General features: G+C 49.4%; 1 protein-coding gene across 23 annotated transcripts in view; it reads right to left on the reverse strand.

Moving 5' to 3' along the window:
- EHMT1 (euchromatic histone lysine methyltransferase 1) overlaps nt 1–25,540 on the reverse strand; it is a 226,910-nt gene that overhangs the window by 122,723 nt on the left and 78,647 nt on the right. For 10 of the 23 annotated variants that reach the window (XM_034929673.3, XM_055117400.1, XM_055117389.1 and 7 more), the window contains exons 2-3: nt 9,079–9,142; nt 676–1,235 (exon numbers count right to left, since the gene is read on the reverse strand). In XM_034929673.3, the coding sequence (XP_034785564.2) occupies nt 676–1,235; nt 9,079–9,142 (624 nt within the window). The remainder of the gene's footprint in view (nt 1–675; nt 1,236–9,078; nt 9,143–25,540) is intronic. The other 13 variants (XM_055117390.1, XM_034929675.2, XM_055117388.1 and 10 more) reach the window with 3 other exon arrangements.

Raw genomic sequence — 25,540 nt, forward strand, 5'->3', positions numbered from 1 at the left:
CCAAGTTCATTTCTATTCACTTCTCAATGAAACAGGGTCAGGGCTGAGTCTTCCCTAGCTGGAGTGAAAGCCCCAAAGTCCAAAGCAGAAGAGGCCGTGGCCTCCTTGAAAGGATCTGACATGTTTCTACAGAGAGCAACAGAATCCTGTGAGAAGAGAAAGCACAAGAAGGAAGCAAGGCGTCACCTGGCATCACTCCGCTTTGTCACTCACGCACAAGGCATTAGCAGCATCTCCTCTTTTTTTTTTTTGAGACAGGGTCTCACTCTGCTGCCCAAGCTGGAGTGCAGTGAGGTGATCCGGGCTCACTGCAGTCTCCACCAGGCTCAAGCAATCCTCCCACCTCACACTCCTGAGTAGCTGGGACTACAGGTGCGCACCACTATGCCCAGTTAATTTTTGCATTTTTTACAAAATTTTGCATTTGAGTTTCGCCACGCTGCCCAGGCTGGTCTCAAACTCCTAGGCTCAAGCAATCCACCCGCCTCAGCCTCCCAAAGTGCTGCGATAACGGCCGTAAGCCACTGCTCCCGGCCTTCTCCTAGCTCCTCATAGGCCCTGTCGGATAACCACTGACACTTAACTGGCTTCTCCTCAATGCACCAAAGTCCATTTGCCGTTATTAAAACAAAAGAGATGGGAAAAAGGAAACAGCAAGAGAAGACACAAAATTACCAGGCCCACGACGGACTTCGGCATGGTCTTGCGTGCCCTGTGGACCTTGACGTCGGCGCCAGGGGCCGGGAGCTTCCTGTCCTCTGTGTCAGCACTCCCCTCCCCAAGGGTGGCTGGTGGGGCGGCTGGCGTCTGGGGAAAAGCGCTTGGAGTCCTGCCTTTGCCAGCCCCTCCAGGAAGGGTTTTTGCAGCATGGCCAGGCAGCGAAGAGGCCAGAGTGCTGGTAGTCCTCAAGGGCTGTGCCTGTAGGGCCGGCTTATTTAAGATGTATCCGTTGCTGCCGATGACAGAAGTCTGCACAAAGTCATCGGCAGTGACGTGGTTTTGCTTCCCCGCTTCTGAGTCTCTTTCTGAAACCCCGTTTTCCGCTATCCGGGTTAGTGTGTTGGTGCCATCCTGGGGGTTGACCCTTGCGCTGTCCTGAGTGTGCTTTGCAGCATTTGCATGACTGCTGGCATCGCTGTTTTCACAAGACCCATTGGTCTCACCGTCCGCAGCCATGTGGGCCTCTCCTGCCTGTTTCTCTGCTGAGCCTTCATCGGCAGCCATAGGTGTCTCTGCTAACAGAGAAACAAGTGTCACTGACTGCAGGCCACGCTCTCCATGGCACCACCACCACCACCACTTCCTCCCCCACCATGACGCCACCACAACTTCCTCCCCCACCACCATGACACCACTTCCTCCCCCACCATGACACCACCACAACTTCCTCCCCTACCATGACACCACAACTTCCTCCCCCACCGTGACACCAACACAACTTCCTCCCCCACCATGACACCACAACTTCCTCCCCCACCATGACACCACAACTTCCTCCCCCACCATGACACCACAACTTCCTCCCCCACCGTGACACCACCACAACTTCCTCCCCCACCATGACACCAACACAACTTCCTCCCCCACCGTGACACCACAACTTCCTCCCCCACCGTGACACCACAACTTCCTCCCCCACCGTGACACCAACACAACTTCCTCCCCCACCATGACACCACAACTTCCTCCCCCACCATGACACCACAACTTCCTCCCCCACCGTGACACCACCACAACTTCCTCCCCCACCATGACACCACCACAACTTCCTCCCCCACTGTGACACCACAACTTCCTCCCCCACCGTGACACCACAACTTCCTCCCCCACCATGACAACAACACAACTTCCTCCACCATGACACCACAACTTCCTCCCCCACCGTGACACCACCACAACTTCCTCCCCCACCGTGACACCACAACTTCCTCCCCCATCATGACACCACAACTTCCTCCCCCACCGTGACACCAACACAACTTCCTCCCCCACCATGACACCACCATAACCTCCTCCCCCACCATGACACAACTTCCTCCCCCACCATGACACCAACACAACTTCCTCCCCCACCATGACACCACCACAACTTCCTCCCCCACCGTGACACCACCACAACTTCCTCCCCCACCGTGACACAACTTCCTCCCTCACCATGACACCACAACTTCCTCCCCCACCATGACACCACAACTTCCTCCCCCATGACACCACAACTTCCTCCCCCACCATGACACCACAACTTCCTCCCCCACCATGACACCACAACTTCCTCCCCCATGACACCACAACTTCCTCCCCCACCATGACACCACAACTTCCTCCCCCACCATGACACCACAACTTCCTCCCCCACCATGACACCACAACTTCCTCCCCCACCGTGACACCACCACAACTTCCTCCCCCACCGTGATACCACCACAACCTCCTCCCCCACCATGACACCACAACTTCCTCCCCCACCGTGACACCACCATAACTTCCTCCCCCACCATGACACCAACACAACTTCCTCCCCCACCATGACACCACCACAACCTCCTCCCCCACCATGACACCACAACTTCCTCCCCCACCATGACACCACAACTTCCTCCCCCATGACACCACAACTTCCTCCCCCACCATGACAGCAACACAACTTCCTCCCCCACCATGACACCACAACTTCCTCCCCCACCATGACACCACAACTTCCTCCCCCACCGTGACACCACCATAACTTCCTCCCCCACCATGACACCAACACAACTTCCTCCCCCACCATGACACCACAACCTCCTCCCCCACCATGACACCAACACAACTTCCTCCCCCACCATGACACCAACACAACTTCCTCCCCCACCGTGACACCACAACTTCCTCCCCCACCATGACACCACAACTTCCTCCCCCACCGTGACACAACTTCCTCCCCCACCGTGACACCACAACTTCCTCCCCCACCATGACGCCACAACTTCCTCCCCCACCATGACACCACAACTTCCTCCCCCACCATGACACCACAACTTCCTCCCCCACCATGACACCACCACAACTTCCTCCCCCACCGTGACACAACTTCCTCCCCCACCGTGACACCACAACTTCCTCCCCCACCGTGACACCACAACTTCCTCCCCCACCGTGACACCAACACAACTTCCTCCCCCACCATGACACCACAACTTCCTCCCCCACCGTGACACCACAACTTCCTCCCCCACCGTGACACCAACACAACTTCCTCCCCCACCGTGACACCAACACAACTTCCACCCCCACCGTGACACCAACACAACTTCCTCCCCCACCGTGACACCACAACTTCCTCCCCCACCGTGACACCACAACTTCCTCCCCCACCGTGACACCACCACAACTTCCTCCCCCCCGTGACACCACCACAACTTCCTCCCCCACCATGACACCACCACAACTTCCTCCCCCACCGTGACACCACATCTTCCTCCCCCACCATGACACCACAACTTCCTCCCCCACCGTGACACCACAACTTCCTCCCCCACCATGACACCAACACAACTTCCTCCCCCATGACACCAACACAACTTCCTCCCCCACCATGACACCAACACAACTTCCTCCCCCACCATGACACCAACACAACTTCCTCCCCCACCATGACACCACCACAACTTCCTCCCCTACCATGACACCAACACAACTTCCTCCCCCACCATGACACCAACATAACTTCCTCCCCCACCATGACACCACCACAACTTCCTCCCCCACCATGACACCACCACAACTTCCTCCCCCACCATGACACCAACACAACTTCCTCCCCCACCGTGACACCACAACTTCCTCCCCCACCATGACACCAACACAACTTCCTCCCCCACCGTGACACCACAACTTCCTCCCCCACCGTGACACCACAACTTCCTCCCCCACCATGACACCACAACTTCCTCCCCCACCATGACACCACAACTTCCTCCCCCATCATGACACCAACACAACTTCCTCCCCCACCACGACACCACAATTTCCTCCCCCCCACAACACCAACACAATTTCCTCCCCCCACCATGACACCAACACAATTTCCTCCCCCCATGACACCACCACCAACACAATTTCTTTGGCTGGCTTATATAAAACTGTCTACAGAAAATTATTTTGTTTCATAGCAAACCAGCATTTCAGTTCAAACATATTAAACGTAAACATTTCTTAAGCATTAACGTTGAACGTTAGTTGGTTAAGTTTGGGGAATCACTGCTATAATAAAACATGGAGTGTTATTTGGAGATAGAAAACAAGGCTTCAGAAGAGGCTTCACAATAACAGAGAAAATGGGTCAGAAAAAGGGCTTATACTTGGAGCACGTCCGTGGTCTGCTCTCCACTCCCTACAGAAGCTCACTCTCTGATGACAACCCCAGGAAATCATATCCAGGGCAGTCAAGGAGACACTATTTTACATCACGAGATTGACACACACACTCAGCTCAGGACAGGCTGAGGCAGGAAGCCTGTGATGGCATCGCTGGGTGCACACGGAGCTTCAGTCAAGCCTGAGATGCCACCGCCCAGTGCCCTCCTTCCTAGCTCTGTTCTTCCTGGTGCTTATCACCTCGAGCACAACAGACCTGATCATCTGTCATGCTGGCCGTCTGTCCTTCCACCCGAGGACGTTAAGTCCTATGAGCGCAAATGCCCTGTCTGTTTACCAGTGTACCCTGAGCACATAAACGAGGCCTGGCATCTAATGTGTGTGTTCTGAATAAACAACTATGTTTTAAAAACCCTTAACAAAACAGAGTAAGTGGAAACTTCCTCATACCAAATCCTGCAGCAGATGTATATGTAAATGCTAAATTAATTGCATATAAGATCTATTAACACTACCAGTGTCTGACATAAAAAGGCAGTGCAGGTGACACCAAAGGGAAAGAATAATGTGAGGGGCAAACTGTTCCCGCCTGCATCTGACACAATCATTTACTTAAAAACAGACTCAATTAGCAACTAAAACACAAGAGTACAACCAGACTGCTGAATTTGAAATCATGTTACAAAATCAAAGACATTTATTTATATCAACATTACCTAGAAAATGTAAGAAAAAAAAGTATCATTCACAGAAGTAGGGAAAACTACAAAGGGTATTAGGAAATTTGCCAAGATTACTCAAAGCCAATGTGTTGGAAAAAAAAGTTAAATAGAAGGCATTTCATGCTCCTAAATGGATGACATTACAAAGCTGTCAAGTCCCCTCAAATTGAATCTATAAGCTGGGTGTGGTGGCTCATGCCTGGAATCCCAGCACTTTGGGAGGCCAAGGAGGCATGATCGCTTGAACCCAGGAGTTCACGACCCACCTGGGCAACATAGTGAGACTCTGTACCAAAAATTAAAAAATTAGCCGGGCATGGAGGTGCACACTTGTAGTCCCAGATACTCAGAAGGCTGTGGCAGGAGGGTCGCTTGAGCCCAGGAGGTCAAGGCTTCAGTGAGCTATGATTGCACCACTGCACTCCAGCCTGGGTGATAGGTCTCATTAAAAAAAATTAAAAAAAAAAAATGAGCAAACTGAATCCAGCTCCGCACCCCCCAACAACAAAACAAAATTGGTGAGGAGGATTAAACCATGAACAAGTGGAATTTAACCCCAGAAATGCAAGGTTGGCTTAATAGCTAAAAATGAATTAATATGCCAAATATCAATAGAACAAAATAAAGGACAAAACCACACAAGCATCTCATTAGACAGGAAAAAATGAACACCCCTTCATGGTCAAAACACTTAGCAAATGGTTTGCTAAGAAAAGAAAACTTCCTCAATCTAACATAGGGCATCTATGAAAAACTACAGCTAACATCACACTTAAAGGTGAAACCCGGGAAGCTCTCTCCCTAAGATCAGAAACCAGACAAGGATGTCCAGTCTTGCCACTTCTATTCAACCCTGTACTGGAGATTCGAAGTAGGGCCATAAGGAAGAAACAGAAATAAAAAGAATGCAGATTGGAATGGAAGAAACCAAATGAGCCCTAAAGATGACACAAGCTTTTATACAGAAATTCCCAAGGAAGTTTAAATCATTAGAACTAATAAACGAGTTTAGCAAGGTTATAGGATATAAGATAAATATGCAAAAATCAATTTTTTTTTTTTTTACTTTTTTTATTTTTTGAGATGGAGTCTCGCTCTGTCACCCAGGCTGGAGTGCAATGGCATGATCTCTGCCCACTGCAAGCTCTGCCTCCCGGGTTCAAGTGATTCTCCTGCCTCAGCCTCATGAGTAGCTGGGATTATAGGTGCGAGCCACCACGTCCCGCTAATTTTTGTATTTTTAGTAGAGATGGGGTTTCACCACGTTGGCCAGGCTGCTCTTGAACTCCTGACCTCAGGTGATCTGCCCACCTTGGCCTCCCAAAGTGCTGGGATTACAGGCATGAGCCAGTGTGCCCAGCCAATCACTTGTATTTCTATACAGTATCAATGATCAAAATGAAAAAGAATTTTTAAAACAATTCTATTTAAAATAGCATCAAAAAATATAATACTTAGGGGCCAGGCACAGTGGTTCACGCCTGTAATCCCAGCACTTTGGGAGGCCAAGGCGGGTGGATCATGAGGTCAGGAGATGGAGACCATCCTGGCTAACATGGTGAAACCCCGTCTCTACTAAAAATACAAAAAAAATTAGCCGGGCATGGTGGCGGGTGCCTGTATTCCCAGCTACTCGTGAGGCTGAGGCAGAAGAATGGCGTGAACCCGGGAAGCGGAGCTTGCAGTGAGCCGAGATCGTGCCACTGCACTCCAGCCCAGGTGACAGAGCAAGACTCCATCTCAAAAAAAAAAAAAAAAAAAAAATTAGCGTGGTGTGGTGGCTCACACCTGTGGTCCCAGCTACTTGGGAGGCTGAGGTGGTAGGATTGCCTGAGCCCAGGGAGATGGAGGCTAGAGTAAGCCATGATCACACTCCAGCCTGGATTACAGAGGGAGACCCTGTCTAAAAAGAAAATCTTACAATAAACCCTCACATTTAAAGCCAACTGATTTTCAACGAGGGTGCAAGAACAATTCAATGAGGGAAGAAAGGTCTTTTTCATAAATGTTGCTGGGACAACTGATTATCAACTTGCAAAATAATAAACTGGGACCCCTACTTCAAATCATATACAAAAATTAACTCAAAATTGATCGAAAACCTAAATAAAAGAGATAAAACTATAAAACTCCAAGAAAAAATAAATGTAAATGTTTGTGACCTTCTATTAAGTAATGGTAAGTTCTTAGGTGTTAGACCAAAAGCACCAGCAACTAAAAGGAGAAAAAAAACAGGTAAGTCGGACTTCATCAAAATTGAAAACATTTATACTTCAAAGGACACCATCAAGAAAGGGGAGAGACAAGCCACAGACTGGAAGAAAATATTTGCAAATCCCATGGCTGATAAGGGACTTCTGCTTATATAAAGAACACTGAAAACTCAACAATAAAAATCAATCCAATTTGAAATCACAGGAGAAGAGATATTTCTCCAAAGAAGCTCTAAAGATGGCCAGTAAGCACACGAAATGATGCTCAACATCACTGGCCGTCAGGAAAATGCAAACCAAAATCACAATGAGATGCCACTTCCCACCCGCCAGGACAGCCACAGACACTAAGAAATGGTGGCGAGGACGTGGAGAACCTGGAGCCCTCTGCAACTGCTGCAGGGAAAGCAAGATGGGGCAGCCACCGTGGGGGTCCAGCAGTTCCCCCAGGGTGGAGAGGCCGTGGCTCAGCGGCAGTGTGTAAGGGAACAGGGCACAGGCAAAGCCTAAAGGGTAATGGAATAACCTGGGGCTTGTGGCATCTGGTGTCACGTAGGAAACAAGTTCCACTAGGAAGGTCAAAGGAGGGGTGACCAGGGAGAGAAGGGGGAAGAGCCGGAGGACACTGGAGCCAACAGAAGAAACAGTTCAAAGACACAGAAAGGACGGCAACAGGAAGGGGCCAAAGTACAGGAAGAAAACACCCAGTCAGGCTGCAGGAGGTGGATGGTGCAGGAGGTGGGGGCAACCCTGGAGGGCCGGCTAGGGGTAGCGGCAGAGGTGGGCAGCGGTCACCACAGTGCACAGCCAGTGGGTGGACGAGCACCCACAGGCACAGCGAGGCCATCTAGGGTGAAAGGAGAACACGGCAGGGGCCACAGCCCACAGTCCATGAGGAGCCAGGCCTTGCGCGCTGTCTGGAGAGGAGCAGGCTCCAGCTGGGAGAGCCTTAGGCAAGTCCAGTGTCTGAGCTGCTCCCACGGCCGCCACCCTTATGGGTCCTGCCAGAACACCACTCTCCCTTCACTGTGGAGCACAGCACAGCTCGTCTGGCGCCACCTGCCCTCATTTCCTGGGGGCGCTCTTGGTGGTGCAGGCTCTCCAAGAACATCCGAACCCTGAACTCATGTGTGCGCCACGCCTTACAGAGGGGTGCAGCCCCGCCGACTCCCCTCGCCCCAACTCCCCTCACCCTGCCTCTCTGCAGACACTTGCTTCCACACCACTCCCTCCACCTCCTGGTAACCACTGCTGTTCTCCAAGTGTCTGCCATAAAATTGGAGTCATGCAGCTTGTGGCCCTTTGGGTCTGGCCTCCTTCACTTAACAAACCGTACAAAAGCTTCATCCATGGTGCGGCGTCAGTCATGCTGTGTGCTCTTCTGGGCTGCTGACCGCTGTCCCACTGTGTGGATGTACCACGATCTGTTTATCCAGTTCCTTATCAACTGAGGACACCGGAGTGTCTCCGGTTTTCGGCGACGTGACAATGCTGCTATAAACATTTGTGTGGCCACTCACTTTTAATTTTCTGGGTGTACTTTAAGACAAGGATATACAGGATTTTTGCTTTTCATACTTTGACAAATGTGTTCCTTCTCTGGCAGAGCTTTTGTGTATGTCTGTGCAACTGTGCTATTTAGGAATGGGATAGATTAGAAACTATACCATAAACCTAGGTAAAGCAAAGAAAGTCAGAAGACGGGGACTAATAAGAGAGGAAGAGCAGCAGGTTTTCTAGTCTGGAGGGAGGCGCTGCTCCTGTCCCTCGGTGCACACCGCCCTCACCTTCTCCCAGCAGCTCGGTTTTCACACAGCAATCCTGCTGAGGCTCCCCCCTCGCCGGAACTGCCTGTTAGAGAGAAACAACAGCCGTCAGCCGGGTTCAGTGGGAGGCCGCTTTTCCAAATGGACATCATTTGGAAAAAGTCAAAAAATCGTAGTTACAACATTCACCATGAGCTGCTGGACAGTCAGATTTACTCCTGCCAGCTGGTTACAGTTGCCTCCAGGAGAAGAACTGGCATTCAGAACACAGTCCAAGGAAACTTCTCCTGTATTTCTATTTTTGAAGACAGTTTCTTAACAATAAGAACGCATTCATGTATCATTTATATAATTAGATATCTGAAATCTTTGGGCTCTGTTACAGGAGTGTTACAATTTATTTCAAAATGCATTCTACTGCTGACAGTAATTCATATATTTCAAATGTCTAACCTCCTACAAAAAATTATAGAAATAGATAAATCAAGAAAATTCAATAAGGAACTTAAATCACTAAATCTTTGAGATTAAGCATCTATAGAGGTATGTATTATACAAGGCCTCTTACAATTTTTTTGTTGAGACAGAGTTCACTCTCTCGCCCAGGCTGGAGTACAGTGGCGCGATCTCGGCTCACTGCAACCTCTGCTTCCACAGTTCAAGCGATTCTCAGGCCTCACCCACCTGAGTAGCTGGGACTACAGGTGCACACCACCACACCCAGCTGCTTTTTGTGTTTTCAATAGAGATGGGGGTTTCACCATGTTGGCCAGGCTGGTCTCAAACTCCTGGCCTCAAGTGATCCGCCCGCCTCAGCCTCCCAAAGTGCTGGGATTAGAGGTGTGAGCCACTGCACTTGGGTGGCACTTGGACAGAATTTTTTTTTTTTTTTTTACACAAAAATCCTTGCCTTCAAGAAGCTTAGAGTCTGGTTGGAGAAGTGAACATAAACACATAAAACACTCCTAGCCAGTCCTCTCCCGACGCAGCAGCAGGACCATGGAGTCCATAAGGAGGCAGCAGGGAGTCTGCAAATGCCCCACCCACAGCTGGGGGCCGGGGAAGAGGGCTGCTGACCACTCTGGGCAGTTGGAGATGCCAGACTGCAAGTGGGAGCTGTCAGGCTGACACCCACACCTGGTGATGTGATACTGGAGAAAGCCCTCTGGTGAGGCCACTGGAAGCTGGAAGTGGGCAGGAAGCCTCCGGGTCAGAGTGATAAAATAGGAACAACTGAGGGAGGCACACTTGGTGCTCCGAGTCCACAACCAGAAGAGGAGAGGCACAGACCTGCCCGAGGTCACTAGGAGCAGCCAGTCAGACAGCTGCAGGAGGCCAGCCACGCACTGATTCCATCTTTAATTGACTATCAACAGGTAAGAAGTATAACAGGCTGCAAAAACCCGGGTGTCCAGCGTCTGGATGAGAAAACGTGTCAACAATGGGGCCTCTCAACAGAACCCCTCCTCCCCACAAAGCAGACGCCAGGCCAGCCCCTACCTGAGCCCGGATGTGCCTACTGCTTTCCAGGGCTCACATCCATATGGTCTCGCTGCCTTCTGGGCTGACTTGGTAACACCGGACCTAACTGCATCACCCTCCCCAGGAGCTGGTCTTAGCAACTGTGCACAGCCCACCCCACCACGGTAAGGCAGGGGGGCCCAGGTTTCCACCTCCCACCCCCTGATCTCCCACTGCCAAGCCAGGGCCAGCAGCCCAGCGGCTCATGGCCAGCCCTCGAACATGCAGAGCATGCTACCTTTCCTGGTCCATCACAGCTGTACGCCAGCCAGCTCAGCCTGCACCCTTCACACCTACCCCCCAACAGGAGCTCTCCGGGGTCCCTGCAATCCTTCCAGGAGTCCAGGAGGTCAAAACTATTTTCATGGTAATACTAGGACCTCAACTGCCTTTTTCACTGTGCTGATATTTGCACAGACGGTGCCCAAGCGGTGGTGTCAGCCCCTTAGCATCGACCAGGTCAGGACACCGAAGTGTACTCCAGCAACTGAACTCTTGACCAGCAGGCACTTGGGGGGCTCGCCTGAGAGTGCCCTGGATGAGGCAGTGAGATGATGGCCTGCGAGCACAGCTCTCCAGCGTTCCACATCAGAGGAAGGGGGCAGGCAGCAGGCCAGGTGCAGTGGCTGCGTGGAACCCGAAGCTTTCCTCACTCACAGAGCATCTTCACTTAAAAGAACAACTGGCAAAATGTATGCCACTCAGACCTGGACATGCCACTCAGGCCTGGACATGCCACTCAGGCCTGGACATGCCACTCAGACCTGGACATGCCACTCAGGCCTGGACATGCCACTCAGGCCTGGACATGCCACTCAGGCCTGGACATGCCACTCAGACCTGGACATGCCACTCAGGCCTGGACATGCCACTCAGACCTGGACATGCCACTCAGGCCTGGACATGCCACTCAGGCCTGGACATGCCACTCAGGCCTGGACATGCCACTCAGGCCTGGACATGCCACTCAGTCAGACCTGGACATCTGGCAGACATTTCCACAAAACAGAGTGAGCCTCAAAGAAAACAACCAGTAGTATTTGTTGGCAATGTTAAAACTCTACCTTTTGAATTTTCGAAACACATGTAAATGTGTATCTGTCCCTATGAGCTTGAAAGTTTCTCCATATTTATGACTTTTCTTATTACATGAGCGGTATCATTAGTGACTATGATTTTTGATACCATATAATAAAATGTGTCAATATGGGGAAGATCTTCCTAACAAGGTGAGCCGACACTCCCCAAATGCCCAGTGCCTAATATTCAAAATCACGCATGGGCCAAAGATGCATCCAAGATGGGCTTTAATGTCACAGAGGAAGAAGGTCATTGGCACAGTTTCACCTTGTTGAGTTTTCGTGTCATATCAAAGCAGAATAGCTGCAATTATCTGAAAAGATATCAAAATACTTCCCCCTTGCCAACCACATGTCTATGGGAGACCAGATTTTCTTCAGACAGTATCACCTCAGGCTGGGTGCAGAAGCCAATCTGCAAATCCAGCTGACTCTTCGATTAGCCAGACATGACAGAGATGGACCAACATGGAAAACAATGCCATTCAACTGAGTTTTTTTCATTCAGAAAAAGTACTTTTCACAGAAACTGCTGTATTCCCTAACATGTAAATAAAATGTTACATGTTTACTTTTATTATTTTTTAAAAATGTGATTTTTAACTTTTCAGTTTTCATTTCTTTTACAGTAACTATCATTAGATACAACCCAATAAACAAGAGCCCTCTGGGGTCCTCAATACTTTTAAGAGCAGGGCCTTGAGGCACACCAAAGACACCCTGCCTGCCACGGCACAGCTCTGCCGACAAGGTCTCCTGGCCTGAGATGAGCCGGGGTGGAGCATGGCAAGGCAGACCTTGTGAGGCTGCCGGGGTCTACAGGCATTTTTGGGCACCAGCTGTGCCCCTCACATGCTGTCCCCTCCTGGAGGCACCCGCCAAACCCCACTCCATCTCACAGTCCTCATCACCACCACCAGCCACAAATCCTACCCACGAAATTAAGTTTTGTAATCTTTTGAAAAAATGTTTAAGAATGCTATGTAACACACTACCGAATAATGTCTAGAATCATCCACCATTCTGCTGTGTGTCCAATTCAACTGCGCTCAGGAATCCTCTGACAAGCACTGACCAACATGCCAGGCCTCATACCAGTGTTAGGGCCAGAAACACAGCACAGATGCCTCTGCCTGGTCTGTAGCATCCCCAGTGCTCACTTCCATTAAGGGACAGCTGAGGACGGCCCAGGGCAGAGGCGAAAGGAAAAGGGGGCACTGGGGAGGAGGGGGGCACTGGGGAGGAGGGAGGCCCAGCAGAGGCAGATAAACCAGGCTCTGCAAGGCAGTGGCTCCGCCCTCTCCTCCAGAACCGTGGCCTCTCCTGACTTCTAGGAGGCTCGGGAAGGTTTTCTCCTAGCAAGGGATGCTGCTTCTGTAGCCCAGGGGCTGCCCCTAGGGGGCTGAAGCACCACAGGCTGGCTACGGAGACCAGCGCCCTCAAGCAGCGCTGCCAAGTCTCCTTATGGCTGATGGATTCTAGGATTTTATGAAACCTCCAGATTAAGGACAAATTAGCTTACAATACAAATGTAAATGATAGGCCAGGCGCGCTGGCTCACGCCTGTAATCTCAGCAGTTTCGGAGGCTAAGGTGAGTGGATCACCTGAGGTCAGGAGTTGGAGACCAGTCTGGCCAACATGGCGAAACCCTGTCTCTACTAAAAATATAAAAATTAGCCGGGAGTGGTGGCACATGCCTGTAATCCCAGCTACTCAGGAGGCTGAGGCAGGAGAATCACTTTAACCTGGGCGGGGGCGGAGGTTGCAGTGAGCTGAGATCACGCTGCTTCACTCCAGCCTGGGCAAAAGAGCAAAACTCCATCTCAAAAAATATATATATGTATAAAAGATAAATAATGTCTCAATAAAAAGGAGAAGCCGGGCACAGTGGCTCTCGCTTGCAATCCCACCACTTTGGGAGGCCGAGGCAGGCGGATCACTTGAGGTCAGGAGTTCGAGACCAGTCTGGCCAACATGGCAAAACCCCATCTCCACTAAAAATACAAAAATTAGTTGGGCGTGGTGGCAGGCACCTGTAATCCCAGCTACTCAGGAGGCTGAGGCAGGAGAATATCTTTAACCCGGGAGGCGGAGGTTGCAGTGAGCCGAGATCACGCCACTGCTCTCTAGCCTGGGCAACAGAGCGAGACTCCGTCTCAAAAATAAATAAGGGGAGGAAGGGCTCCTGTTCATAACAGTGACAGAAATGCTGTCTCATCTCAATCATTCAGCCTAGCACATTATTCCTTCTCCTTGATCTAAGCAAAACAAAATGAATTAGTTAAAACAAAATTGTGTTTTATGTATCCTAAATCGAGACCTTTCCACTCACAACACCCACCTAGCTGGAGGGAGCAAACTACTTGGACTCAGACCCCGCACCGCAGCAGCTCTGCCCAGTCCAGGAAGCCTAGCCAAAACATTCCCGAAAAAATCATCTGCATTTCCCTCAGGAGCCCCAACCTACAACTCCCCGGGATGGTCCAGGACCCGCCAACCCCCAGGCCAGGTCGGCTCTGCATGCCCTGCCCTGCCATGGCCCCGTGTGCCTTGACTGGCAGAGCCTAGCCCCGCCCCCGATGCCCCACCCCTGGTGACGCCCCACCCCTAACCCCCCAACGCACAAGGCAGAGGAGCCCAGGCAGAAGTGAAGGGTCCAGGTCCACTCCAGGAAGAACGGCCTGGGCCTTCCCCACCTCGCAATTTGGAAGTCCAGGAGAGGGAGGCACTGCAACTCACTTTTCAGAGGTAGACAGGAGCCCCAGAGCTGTGGGGAGAGGAGGGGACCGTGGGCCTCTCTTGGTCAGTACAGGTACCAGGGCAGGGCTGGTCCAGACCTCACAGCCCCAAGACTGCCACAGCCCTCTAGGGCCATCCCCCAACCTCACAGCAACAAGAGACTGAGTGCAGTGCCTACTCCAAACCTACCCTGGGAGGACAGCCCTGACTTGGGGCTTCTCGTTCAGTCAGGAAACCCCTCCTCCCCTTCCGCGTGGGTTGCACCTGCTAACCACAGAGCCAGCCTGACCTCTGCGCCCGCACGGCAAAACACATGACCAGTCCATTTCCACCTGAGCAACAGACCTTGCGTTTTTAGTGCCACAACTTGTGCACAATGTAGAGTACACACCAGGACGGTGGGTAAAAAACAAAACCAGTGTGTGCAAAGCATAAACAGGAAGCATGCACACATTCCAATTCTCACTCAAACACTGGCTTCAGTTCTTGCCACTTAAAAATCACATTATCTCAAGTCCAGAAAAACCCAGCTCCTTGGAAGTTCTTCTTATCCTCAGTACATCTGCCCAAACTCAAGAACACTCAGGAGATTCATGTCCAACTTCCAAACGCAAGTTAAAGGAGTTCCCAGGCCGGTGTAGTGGCTCATGCCTGTGATCCCAGCATTTTGAGAGGTCAAGGCTGGAGGACTGCTTGAGCCCAGGAGTTCAAGACCAGCCTAGACAAAACAGTGAGACCCCCATCTCTACAAACAATTTTTAAAAATTAGCTAGGAGTGGTGGCACACACCTGTAGTCCCAGCTACGTGGGAGGCTGAGGTGGGAGGTTCCCTTGAACCAAGGCTGGTTCAAGGCTTCCTTGAACCAAGGCTGGTTCAAGGCTTCCTTGAACCAAGGCTGGTTCAAGGCTTCCTTGAACCAAGGCTGGTTCAAGGCTTCCTTGAACCAAGGCTGGTTCAAGGCTTCCTTGAACCAAGGCTGGTTCAAGGCTTCCTTGAACCAAGGCTGGTTCAAGGCTTCCTTGAACCAAGGCTGGTTCAAGGCTTCCTTGAACCAAGGCTGGTTCAAGGCTTCCTTGAACCAAGGCTGGTTCAAGGCTTCCTTGAACCAAGGCTGGTTCAAGGCTTCCTTGAACCAAGGCTGGTTCAAGGCTTCCTTGAACCAAGGCTGGTTCAAGGCTTCCTTGAACCAAGGCTGGTTCAAGGCTTCCTTGAACCAAGGCTGGTTCAAGGCTTCCTTGAACCAAGGCTGGTTCAAGGCTTCCTTGAACCAAGGTTGTACCACTGCACTCCAGCCTGGGTGACAGAGGAAGACGCTGTCAAAAGAAGAAAAGAAAATGGAAAAGGAAGGGAGAGAGGGAGGGAGGGGAGGGGAGGGGATAAAGAAGGGAAGGAAGGGAGGAAAGAAAGAAAAGGAAGGAAGGAACAAGGAAAGGAAAGGAGGGAGGGAGGGCGGGAGGGAGGGAAGGCAGGCGTGAGGGAGGGAAGGCAGGAGGAAGGGAAATTCCCTCCCAGAGCCTGGGATTTCCAGGAATTCTGATGCTTCTTTCAAGTAAAGGGCCTTTTAAATACAAAATCCTAAATAAAAAGATTAAAGGATCAAAGTAAAAAGAAGAGAGGATACCAAGCAGCAATAATGAAGATTCTTGCAAACTAAAGGGGAATGGGGTGAAGGACCAAGACAAATGGCCAAGGGATGACCCAAGGACACTCCTCTCGGAACAGAAATACAGAACTCATTTTAGTCCTAAAACTCTATTCTTCTTAAATACCATTAAAAAAACCAAACACTATCTTAAATGTCCATGTTTCTTAAAATTAAAACCAATAGAAAATCCTCAATCTACAACCAGGGCAAGGCCACAAGCCTCCGGTCTTGGTCCTGCTTGTTTATGAGAACAAAGTGGCCCAGTCCTTCCCTCCAAGTCCTGAGCTCAGTGAGCTCCTTCCTCCCCCACATTCCCCTACAGGCTGCAGAGCTGAGGTCATATCATAACCTCACTGTTTACAGACACATAGTGATATGGTTTGGCTCTGTGTCCCCACCAAAATCTCATGTTGAACTGTAATCCCGAATATTGGGGGAGGGGCCTGATGGGAGGTAACTGGATCATGGGGGCAGATGTCCCCCTTGCTGTTTTCGTGATATATCTCACAAGATCTGGTTGTTGGAAAGTGTGTGGCACTTCCCCCTTTGCTCTCTCTTCATCCTTATGGCCAGGTAAGATGTGCTCGCTTCCCCTTTGCCCTCCCGCCATGATTGCTAAGTTTCCTGAGGCCTCCCTAGAAGCAGAAGCCTCTACAGCCCATGGAACCATGAGCTGATCAAACCTCTTTTCTTTATAAATTACCCAGAATTAGGTATATCTTTATAGCAGTGTGAGAACAGACTAATACAGAAAATTGGTACTGGAGAAGTAGGGCATTGCTATAAAGATACCTGAAAATGTGGAAGCAGCTTTGGAAATGGGTAATGGGCCGAAGTTTGAACAGGTTAAAGGGCTAAGAAGAAGAAAGGAAGATGAACTTCCTAGAGGCTTTTTGAATGGTTTTGACCAAAATGCTGACAGTGATATGGACAATGAAGTCCAAGCTGAGGAGGTCTCAGATGGAGATGAGGAACCCATTGGGAATTGGAGTAAAAGTCACTCTTGCTATGCTTTAGCAAAGAGACAGGCAGCACTGTGTCCCTGCTCTAAGGATCTGTGGAACTTTGAACTTGAGAGAGATGATTTAGGGTATGTGGTGGAAGAAATTCCTAAGTAGCAAAGCAGTCAAGATGTGGCCTGGCTGCTTCTAACAGCATACACTCACATGCGTGCACGAAGAGAGTATCTGAAACTGGAACTTATATTTAAAAGGGAAGCAGAGCATAAAAGTTTGGAAATTTTGCAGCCTGACCATGTGGTAGGAAAAAAAGCACATTTTTCAGGGAAGGGGTTCAAGCCAGCTACAGAAATTTGCATGAGGAGCTGAATGTTAATAGCCAAGACAATGGGGAAAATGCCTCAGACACCTTTGCAGCAGCCCCTCCCATCACAGGCCTGGAGGCCTAGGAAGGAAGAATGGTTTTGTGGGCCAGACCCAGGGCCTTGCTGCTCTGTGCAACCTCAGTACATGGTGTCCGGCATCACAGCCACTCCAGCTCCAGTGGTGGCTGAAAGGGCCCCAGATACATCTCAGGACACTGACCCAAAGGGTGCAAGCTGGCAGCTACCAAGGCTTCTACATGGTGTTAACCCAGCAGGTGCACACAGGGCAAGAGTTAAGGCTTGGGAGCCTCCGCCTAGATTTCACAGGATGTATGGATATCATCCATACATCTGTGGTGGCGCATGCCTGTAATCCCAGCTACTCAGGAAGCTGAGGCAGGAGAATTGCTTGAATTCAGAGGATGCTGGATGTGGAGGCCAAGTATATGGAAATGTCCAGATGTCCAGACAGAAGCTTGCTGCAGGGGCAAAGCCCCCACGGAGAGCCTCTACTAGGGCAGTGTGGATGGGAAATGTGGGACTGGAGCCCCACATAGAGTCTCCACTGGGGCACTGCCTAGTGGAGCTGTGAGAAGAGGACCACTGCCCTCCAGACCCCAGAATGGTAGATCCATCTACGGCTTGTACCACACACCTAGAAAAGCAGCAGGCACTCAACGCCAGCCCATGAAAGCAGCTGCAGGAGCTGTACCCTGAAGAGCCACAGAGGCAGAGCTGCCCAAGGCCTTGGGAGCCCACCCCTTCCACCAGTGTGGCCTGGAAGTGAGACATGGAGTCAAAGATGATTATTGTGGAACTCAGACTGCCCTGCTGGGTTTCAGACTTACATGGAGCCTGTAGCCCCTTTGTTTTGGTCAATTTTTCCCTTTTGGAACAGAATCATTTACCCAATGCCTGTATTACTATTGTTTCTTGGAAGTAAGCTTTTTATTTTACAGGCTGATAGGCAGAAGGGACTTACCTTGTCTCAGATAAGACTTTGGACTTTTGAGTTAAGGCTGGAATGAGTTAAGACTTTGGGAAATTGCTGGAAGGCATATTTGTGTTTTGAAATGTGAGAAGGACTCAGCACTTTGGGAGGCCGAGGTGGGTGGATCATGAGGTCAGGAGTTTGAGACCAGCCTGACCAACATGGTGAAACCCTGTCTCTACTAAAAATACAAATATTAGGCTGGGCGCAGTGGCTCACATCTGTAATCTCAGCACTTTGGGAGGCTGAGGCGAGTGGATCACCTGAGGTCAGAAGTTCGAGACCAGCCTGGCCAACATGGTGAAACCCCGTTTCTACTAAAAATACAAAAATTAAATGGACATGGTGGCGGGCACCTGTAATCCCAGCTACTTGAGAAGCTCAGGCAGGAGAATCACTTGAACCCAGGAAGCAGAGGTTGCAGTGAGCTGAGATCGCACCATTGCACTCCAGCCTGGGCAACAAAAGCAAAACTCCGTCTCAAAAAAAAAAAAAATTAACCAGGCATGGTGGCGCGTGCCTGTAATCCCAGCTATTCAGGAGGCTGAGGGAGGAGAATTGCTTGAACCTGGGAGGTGGAGGTTGCAGTGAGCTGAGATCACACCATTGCACTCCAGACTGGGCAACAAGAGCAAAACTCCATCTCAAAAAAAAAAAAAAAAAATTAGCCAGGCATGGTGGCGCCCACCTGTAATCCCAGCTACTCAAGAGGCTGAGGCAGGAGAATTGCTCAAACCCGGGAGGCAGAGGTTGCAGTGAGCCAAGATCACACCATTGCACTCCAGCCTGGGCGACAAGAGCAAAACTGCATGTCAAAATAAAATAAAATAAAATAAAAATTAGCCAGGTGTGGTGGCGCATGCCTGCAATCCCAGCTACTCAGGAAGCTGAGGCAGGAGAATCGCTAGAGCCTGGGGGACAGAGGTTGCAGTGAGCTGAGATCGCGTCATTGCACTCCAGCCTAGGTGACAGAGTGAGACTCTGTCTCAAAAAAAAACAAGAAAAAAAAAAAAAAGAAATGTGAAAAGGACATGAGATTTGGGAGGGATCCGGGGCAAAATGATATGGTTTGCTCTGTGTCCCCACCCAAATCTCATGTTTAACTGTAATCCTCAATGTTGGGGGAGGGACCTGGTAGGAGCTGACTGGATCATGGGGGCGGACGTCCCCCTTGCTGTTCTCATGATAATGAGTGAGTTCTCATGAGACCTGGTTGTTGGAAAGTGTGCAGCACTTCCCCCTTCATGCTTTCTCTCTCCTGCCAGCCATGTGAAAATATGCCTGCTTCTCCTAGGCCTTCCGCCATGATTTTAAGTTGCTTGAGGCTTCCCCAGAAGCAGAAACCTATACAGCCTGCCCACAGAACCATGAACCGATTAAACCTCTTTTCCTTATAAATTACCCAGCCTCAGGTATGTCTTTATAGCAGCGTGAGAACGAGCCAATACACCCAGAAACCTGGCATTTTTGATAGTAAAACAAGAGCTACAATTTGTCACTGACCTATCCAGATTCTCATCAATGTCACAGCCTGTAATAAAACCTCAATTAGAACAGTACCTAAGCATCAAGGGCTGAATGCTATGGTAGGGAGGGTGGGGTGGCATGGCAGGGGTGCAAAATCTACCCAATCCATGATCAAAATGGGTCACAACAGCAACAAATCAAACCTTTTGAGAAAGGAGAACAGCGGACTAATGAGGCCCACCTCAGCACACATTTGACGTGCTTGAGCTGGACTCCACCATCCTTCTAGAAAACAACATTGTCTTCTTCCGAATGCCCACTTTAATATATTGTCTAAGGCACTGATGTGGCTGGAGAAAAAAGGATTATTTCCCACTTCGTGAAGTTTTTTCCTTAAATGTTAATTGGTGGGTTCAGATAGACACAAAAACTTAAGGGGAAAAAAGTTCCCCAGATAGTGAAGTAGAACTCAGACCCCATGCTGCACGTGGAGGCCAAGTACACAAGCAGCTCCCGGGGAGGTGGGCACTACAGGCTGTCATGACATGAGACACCCAGTTACATTCACAGCTCAGAAAATATCCAAAGGGGATAGAGGGATAGGAGAAATACTCACATGTCAAGTCCATAAAATAAATGTATTTTATAGGTAAATATTGGTGTGTAGCTATATTCATGCCAGTGATCTCACAAATTCTCTTTAGCAACACAGGACAGAAGACAGTAACCTCTTTATTCCACATGATGATATACGTTTACGTAACTGAAATGTTCTTCATGATTAAAATAAAAAGCTTCAAGTTTTTACAACACTACCACTTTATTTGTATGTCTCTTCCTCTAAATGTAATCATAAAATAAGCATGCAATAATCACAACTTAACATAATCTGTAGGAAAAACAAAGGCAGCATATACATATTTGCTTGTTCATTCATTTTTAGAAACAGGGTCTTGTTCTGTCACCCAGGCTGGAGTGCAGTGGTGCAACCACAGCTCACTGCAACCTCCAACTCCTGGGCTCAAGAGATCCTCCCACTTAGGCCTTCCATAGGTGGGACTACAGGCATGTACCACTGTGCCAGGCCAATATTTTCTTTTTCTCTTTTTTTTTTTTGAGACAGAGTCTTGCTCTGTCGCCCAGGCTGGAGTGCAGTGGCGCGATCTCGACTCACTATAACCTCCGCCTCCTGGGCTCAAGCGATTCTCTTGCCTCAGCCTCCCAAGTAGCTGGGATTATAGGCGCACGGCAATTAGAGCCTGGCTAGTTTTTGTATTTTTAGTAGAGACGGGGTTTCATCACATTAGCCAGACTGGTCTCAAACTCCTGACCTCGAGTGATCTGCCCACTTCGGCCTCCCAAAGTGCTGGGATTACAGGTGTGAGCCACCGTGCCTGGCCCAACATTTTTAACTGAATTAATTTCCTTCTTGTGGCTGACAGGACAACATTATTTTTCATCTACAAGTAGACACCTCTCCATTGTCATTTAATACGAAATGACCATGCATCCAATATAATGTGTCATAATAGTTAACCTTAACTTTACTACATTAGATGTTAGATGCTTTTTTAAAAGACAATTTCTATTATACATACAGTATAAATTATTAAACTTTTGTGAAGAGCTCAGCATCACCTTTCCAGAGAAGACGGCAGCGCGCCTTCAGGGTTCAAATGCCTGCTCCTGTGGAGCCTCCTCAGCCGCACCTGCACCAGCAGCCCACCTAAGAGATGAGGCACCATCCCCCACAGGCGAAGAATAGGGCACACCCTGCACCCTGCAGGTGAGGTTCCCAGTGCGTGGCCTCCTGCCCCATCAATTTCTACCAAACTACTGACTTTTTTTTTTTTAAATAAACAATGTATAGTGGGGGAAAGATCATAGAAACTGAGACACTGCCCTTTATAAGATTCCTAAAATTCAAAGACAAATAAGGACTAGACATATTTTGGATAATCTCTGTTAAAATTATTCAAAGACAAGCCCATAAAAATATTTAAATAATTTTATAAATTTAAATTTTAAAGAGATAGGAAAAAGAACCAACGGAACTGTGTTGACTGCGACACTGGCCACTGGTATGTCATGAAGAAAAGACTCAATGGTTTCATGGCTGCTGGTAAACCTAGGCCCTGCCTGACCCTGAAACAGACTGAGGGTGCACCTAAGGTTCCAGGCTGGCAGGAAGGACCCCTGCCCATCTGCATCTGGGCCCTGGGGATAGCCAGCCACCTCCCTGCCCACTCTACCTTTGAACAACCTGGCAACCTGCTCACTAGCTTTAAAAATCCTTTCAGCGATACCTGGTGTTAGGCAGCTTCAATGGTCTTCCAGAGACTTTCTCACCCACTAAAGAGATGACACCTGATCCTTCATGTTTACCAAAGACAGAGCAAACGATGGCATTTTACAATCTGCCCAGTCAATACCACCATGAGGTGAAGATTAATAAGGTAGTTTACCATGTCTACAATAATACATCTACATCACAGTTACCTCAGAAGTGATCATTTCTTTTCCTAGTCAAAGTGTGGAGTTTCCACGGCAATCCCTGCTTTTCTACAACATGCTGGATAAGACAAAATGCGTCCACGTTTTGTCGACAAACCAGTAATAATGATCATCCTCAGTGCTTGTGACAGTGGCCTCCGTTTCCACACTGTGTTTCTGCATGCTACCAGGAGGCTGGAGTGAAAGCCAGGGAGTGAGGCCTCCGCGAGCCACGCCGCCCTCACACGCTGCCCTCACAACAGTGCCATCCTCCCTTTGGACCAGAATATGCAATCACATTTTACTCAAAAAGTCAAACTACAAAAAAGGAGCTGTATGGATAGAATCATCTGAATGGAAAACTTAACGGGGAGAAAATATAATCATCTTATCTCAGGGTTCTTTTGCTCATTTTTCCAGAAAGCTTTGTTCTTTTCTTAGACTAAACAAATTACTGAAGACTTCCTGTAATTTGGCTTTATTTTACAAGGATGCAAGAATAAAAACTACTTTGGAAATGAATATTCTATCAACATATTCACTCTAACTTACCAAATATAATATAAATGATCCAAAGGAAAAATTTCTAATCTCAACAGTAAGATTTTAACCACAAAAAGTGTCCTCTACATGAGGCTAAAAGAAAAATCTTTAAAGTTACCAGAAATTTAAAACCACTTCAAAAAAATCTTCAAACAGTATGCTAGGTAAACTGTATGACCCTGTGTGCAGTGAGCACAAGGCCAGGCCGGCCGATCCCAGTGGGCAGAGCAGGATCTCCCTCAGGGCAAATGAGCTCCAGGAGTGCCTGCCCTGGAACCAGAGACCCCCACAGAAACATGGAGGTCAAGTGCTAAAACAATCAGGCACATGGATCTCAAACTCTGCACTGGTTTTGTTTGTTTTGAAACAGACAAACTCTGTCATCCAGGCTGGCGTGCAGTGGCACCATCTCGGCTCACTACAACCTCTGCCTCCCAGGTTCACATGATTCTCCTGCCTCAGCCTCCCAAGTAGCTGGGATTACAAGTGCATGCCAACATGCCCAGCTAATTTTTGCACTTTTAGTAGAGACAGGGTTTTACCACATTGGCCGGGCTGGTCTCTAACTCCTGACCTCAAGCGATCCGCCCGCCTCAGCCTCCCAGAGTGCTGGGATCACAGGCGTGAGCCCCCACGCCCAGTCTCTGCACTGTTTTCACAGGGCCAGCTCTGTGGTCTGCTCTGGGGTCCTGTGCCTCTGGGTCAGAGGCACCAGAAGGCACAACTACAAGTGAGAAGCACACAAGCTCAGGAGGAAAGGAAGGAAGACGCAGGCATGCTCCCCTGGAACTGACCTGGTATTCTTCCCAGCATGGCCTCTACACACTTCCACCTTGCCATTTGTGTTTTGGGAGGGGTGTGTCAACTTTCACATATTACCTACCCGAGCTTTGAAGATACCCCCATGACGGCAAGACATGAAGAAAATGGAAGGAAAAACCCTTGTGCGGTCTCTTTAAACTTATCTTCGTGATTCTACAGTTGAACTTGATGTTTGCCTTTCACAACCTGGGGGAGACTATTAGAAGGAAGGTCCTTCTCCCCCTCTAGAAAATACATTGGTCCACCAGACTATCCTACACGCTGTCAACATTTAAAAACGTCATTTCACAACAACCAACACAAAAGACTGCCTTCTCTACCTAACAGTGGAGATTTTTTTTTATTCTAGTCAAAGTAAGAAAAATGTCACATTCCAATCTGCCATTTGCTCCCTTCTGCTTTAGGAAAGCCCAGGATCTGGAAGAGAGACTTGTCTTCTCCTTGGGAACTGTAACAGCAGCAAGAAGGAACTTTAAATGCCAAACGGCTTCTCCAAGATGGGAAGCAACTTCGGTCCAGGAAACTCGTGAGATGAAGAGCACTCTCTACCCGCCCCCTAATTTTAAACCATTTTCCACATACCAATTTCACCAGCTAATTATCGAAAGGGGTGGAGAGAAAAAGAATGAATCCTTTCAATATCTGAGAGATTTTCTTTTCCCTCTTTTGTCTTTTTGTTTTTTCCCTTGGCAGAAAAAGGAGAGTTGGTTCCTAAATTTGGAAAAAACAATTAATATCCAAAGTAGCCCCAGAAATTACATTTAAGGGATTTTAAAATATCAGAACAGATTCCCTTTCCATCTGCTGCTTAACCCTTGATTGAGCCTCTCTGCAAAGAAAGACAATCAAAGGTGGCCCCGTCCCTACTACTGCCTTTGTCCAATTCTTTCGGCTATGGCATTTGTCCAAAGATGGCAAAACCAGTGCAAATATCTGCCAGTCCCTCATGTGCCTCCAGCAGTACTCTGAGACTCCACCATCGAGAGGTGGGTCAGTATCCCCTCTCCTTTGCCTGGGTGGACCTGAAGTATGTGGCTGAAGTGGCAGCCCATGACACAGACGGCGGCCTCAACCCAGCTCTGCCTTGCTAGCTTGCTCTGTGCTGCCCAGCCACTGTGTGTGAGGGGCCCACGCCACCCGGGAGGCCACACGTGGGTGCCCTAGCCAAGAACCCGCTAACTAGCACTGGCCACCAGATGTGGAAGGACGCAGCCCACACTAACACCACCCCCATGTTTGAGTCTTCCAGCTGAGACTCATTGACCAAAATAAAGTCATCTCCTCTGTGCCGTCTGAATTCCTGTCCCCTGAAAGGGATAACAAATGATGATTGTTGTTTCAGCCACCGAGTTTCAGGGCAGTGCAGTCCCTGGCGGGAGACAAGGAAAGCAATGCTCTTTGTCCTGCCCTTCTTCCCCTCGCCAGCAGGGGTCAGAGCAAACCCCAGCTCCAGGGCTCCGTCCATGCTCCCAGCACAGGCCCGACACACAGATCTCACAGCAATCCAAGCTCTGGGGCTCACCTGCCACCAAGGCCTAGGCTTAATGGCTGTAGTCTGTACCCTCAGGGAACTGGACCAACAGAGAAGATCAGCAAACCAGGAACGTAAGCAGTCTAAGTGCTCCTTACAGAAGAAACACGTGCCGAGGGGAGGCACACAGGGCCGGGCGGCCGGTAATCCAGGTGCCCAGGGTGTGAGCACCTGCCTGCAAAAACCCCAAAAACTCCAAATTCCCATCAGCCAAAACCTGTCTGTTTAGAGTCTTTCAGGTCCAAAACCAAAAAGTAGCCATGACCAGAACAGGTGCCTTGACATAACTGGCGAGTGTGAGGCCAGAGGGTATGTGCTCTAAGGGC

The sequence above is a fragment of the Pan paniscus genome, chromosome 11, assembly GCF_029289425.2.
Source record: "Pan paniscus chromosome 11, NHGRI_mPanPan1-v2.0_pri, whole genome shotgun sequence".
In the NCBI taxonomy this organism is placed as follows: Eukaryota; Metazoa; Chordata; class Mammalia; order Primates; family Hominidae; genus Pan; species Pan paniscus.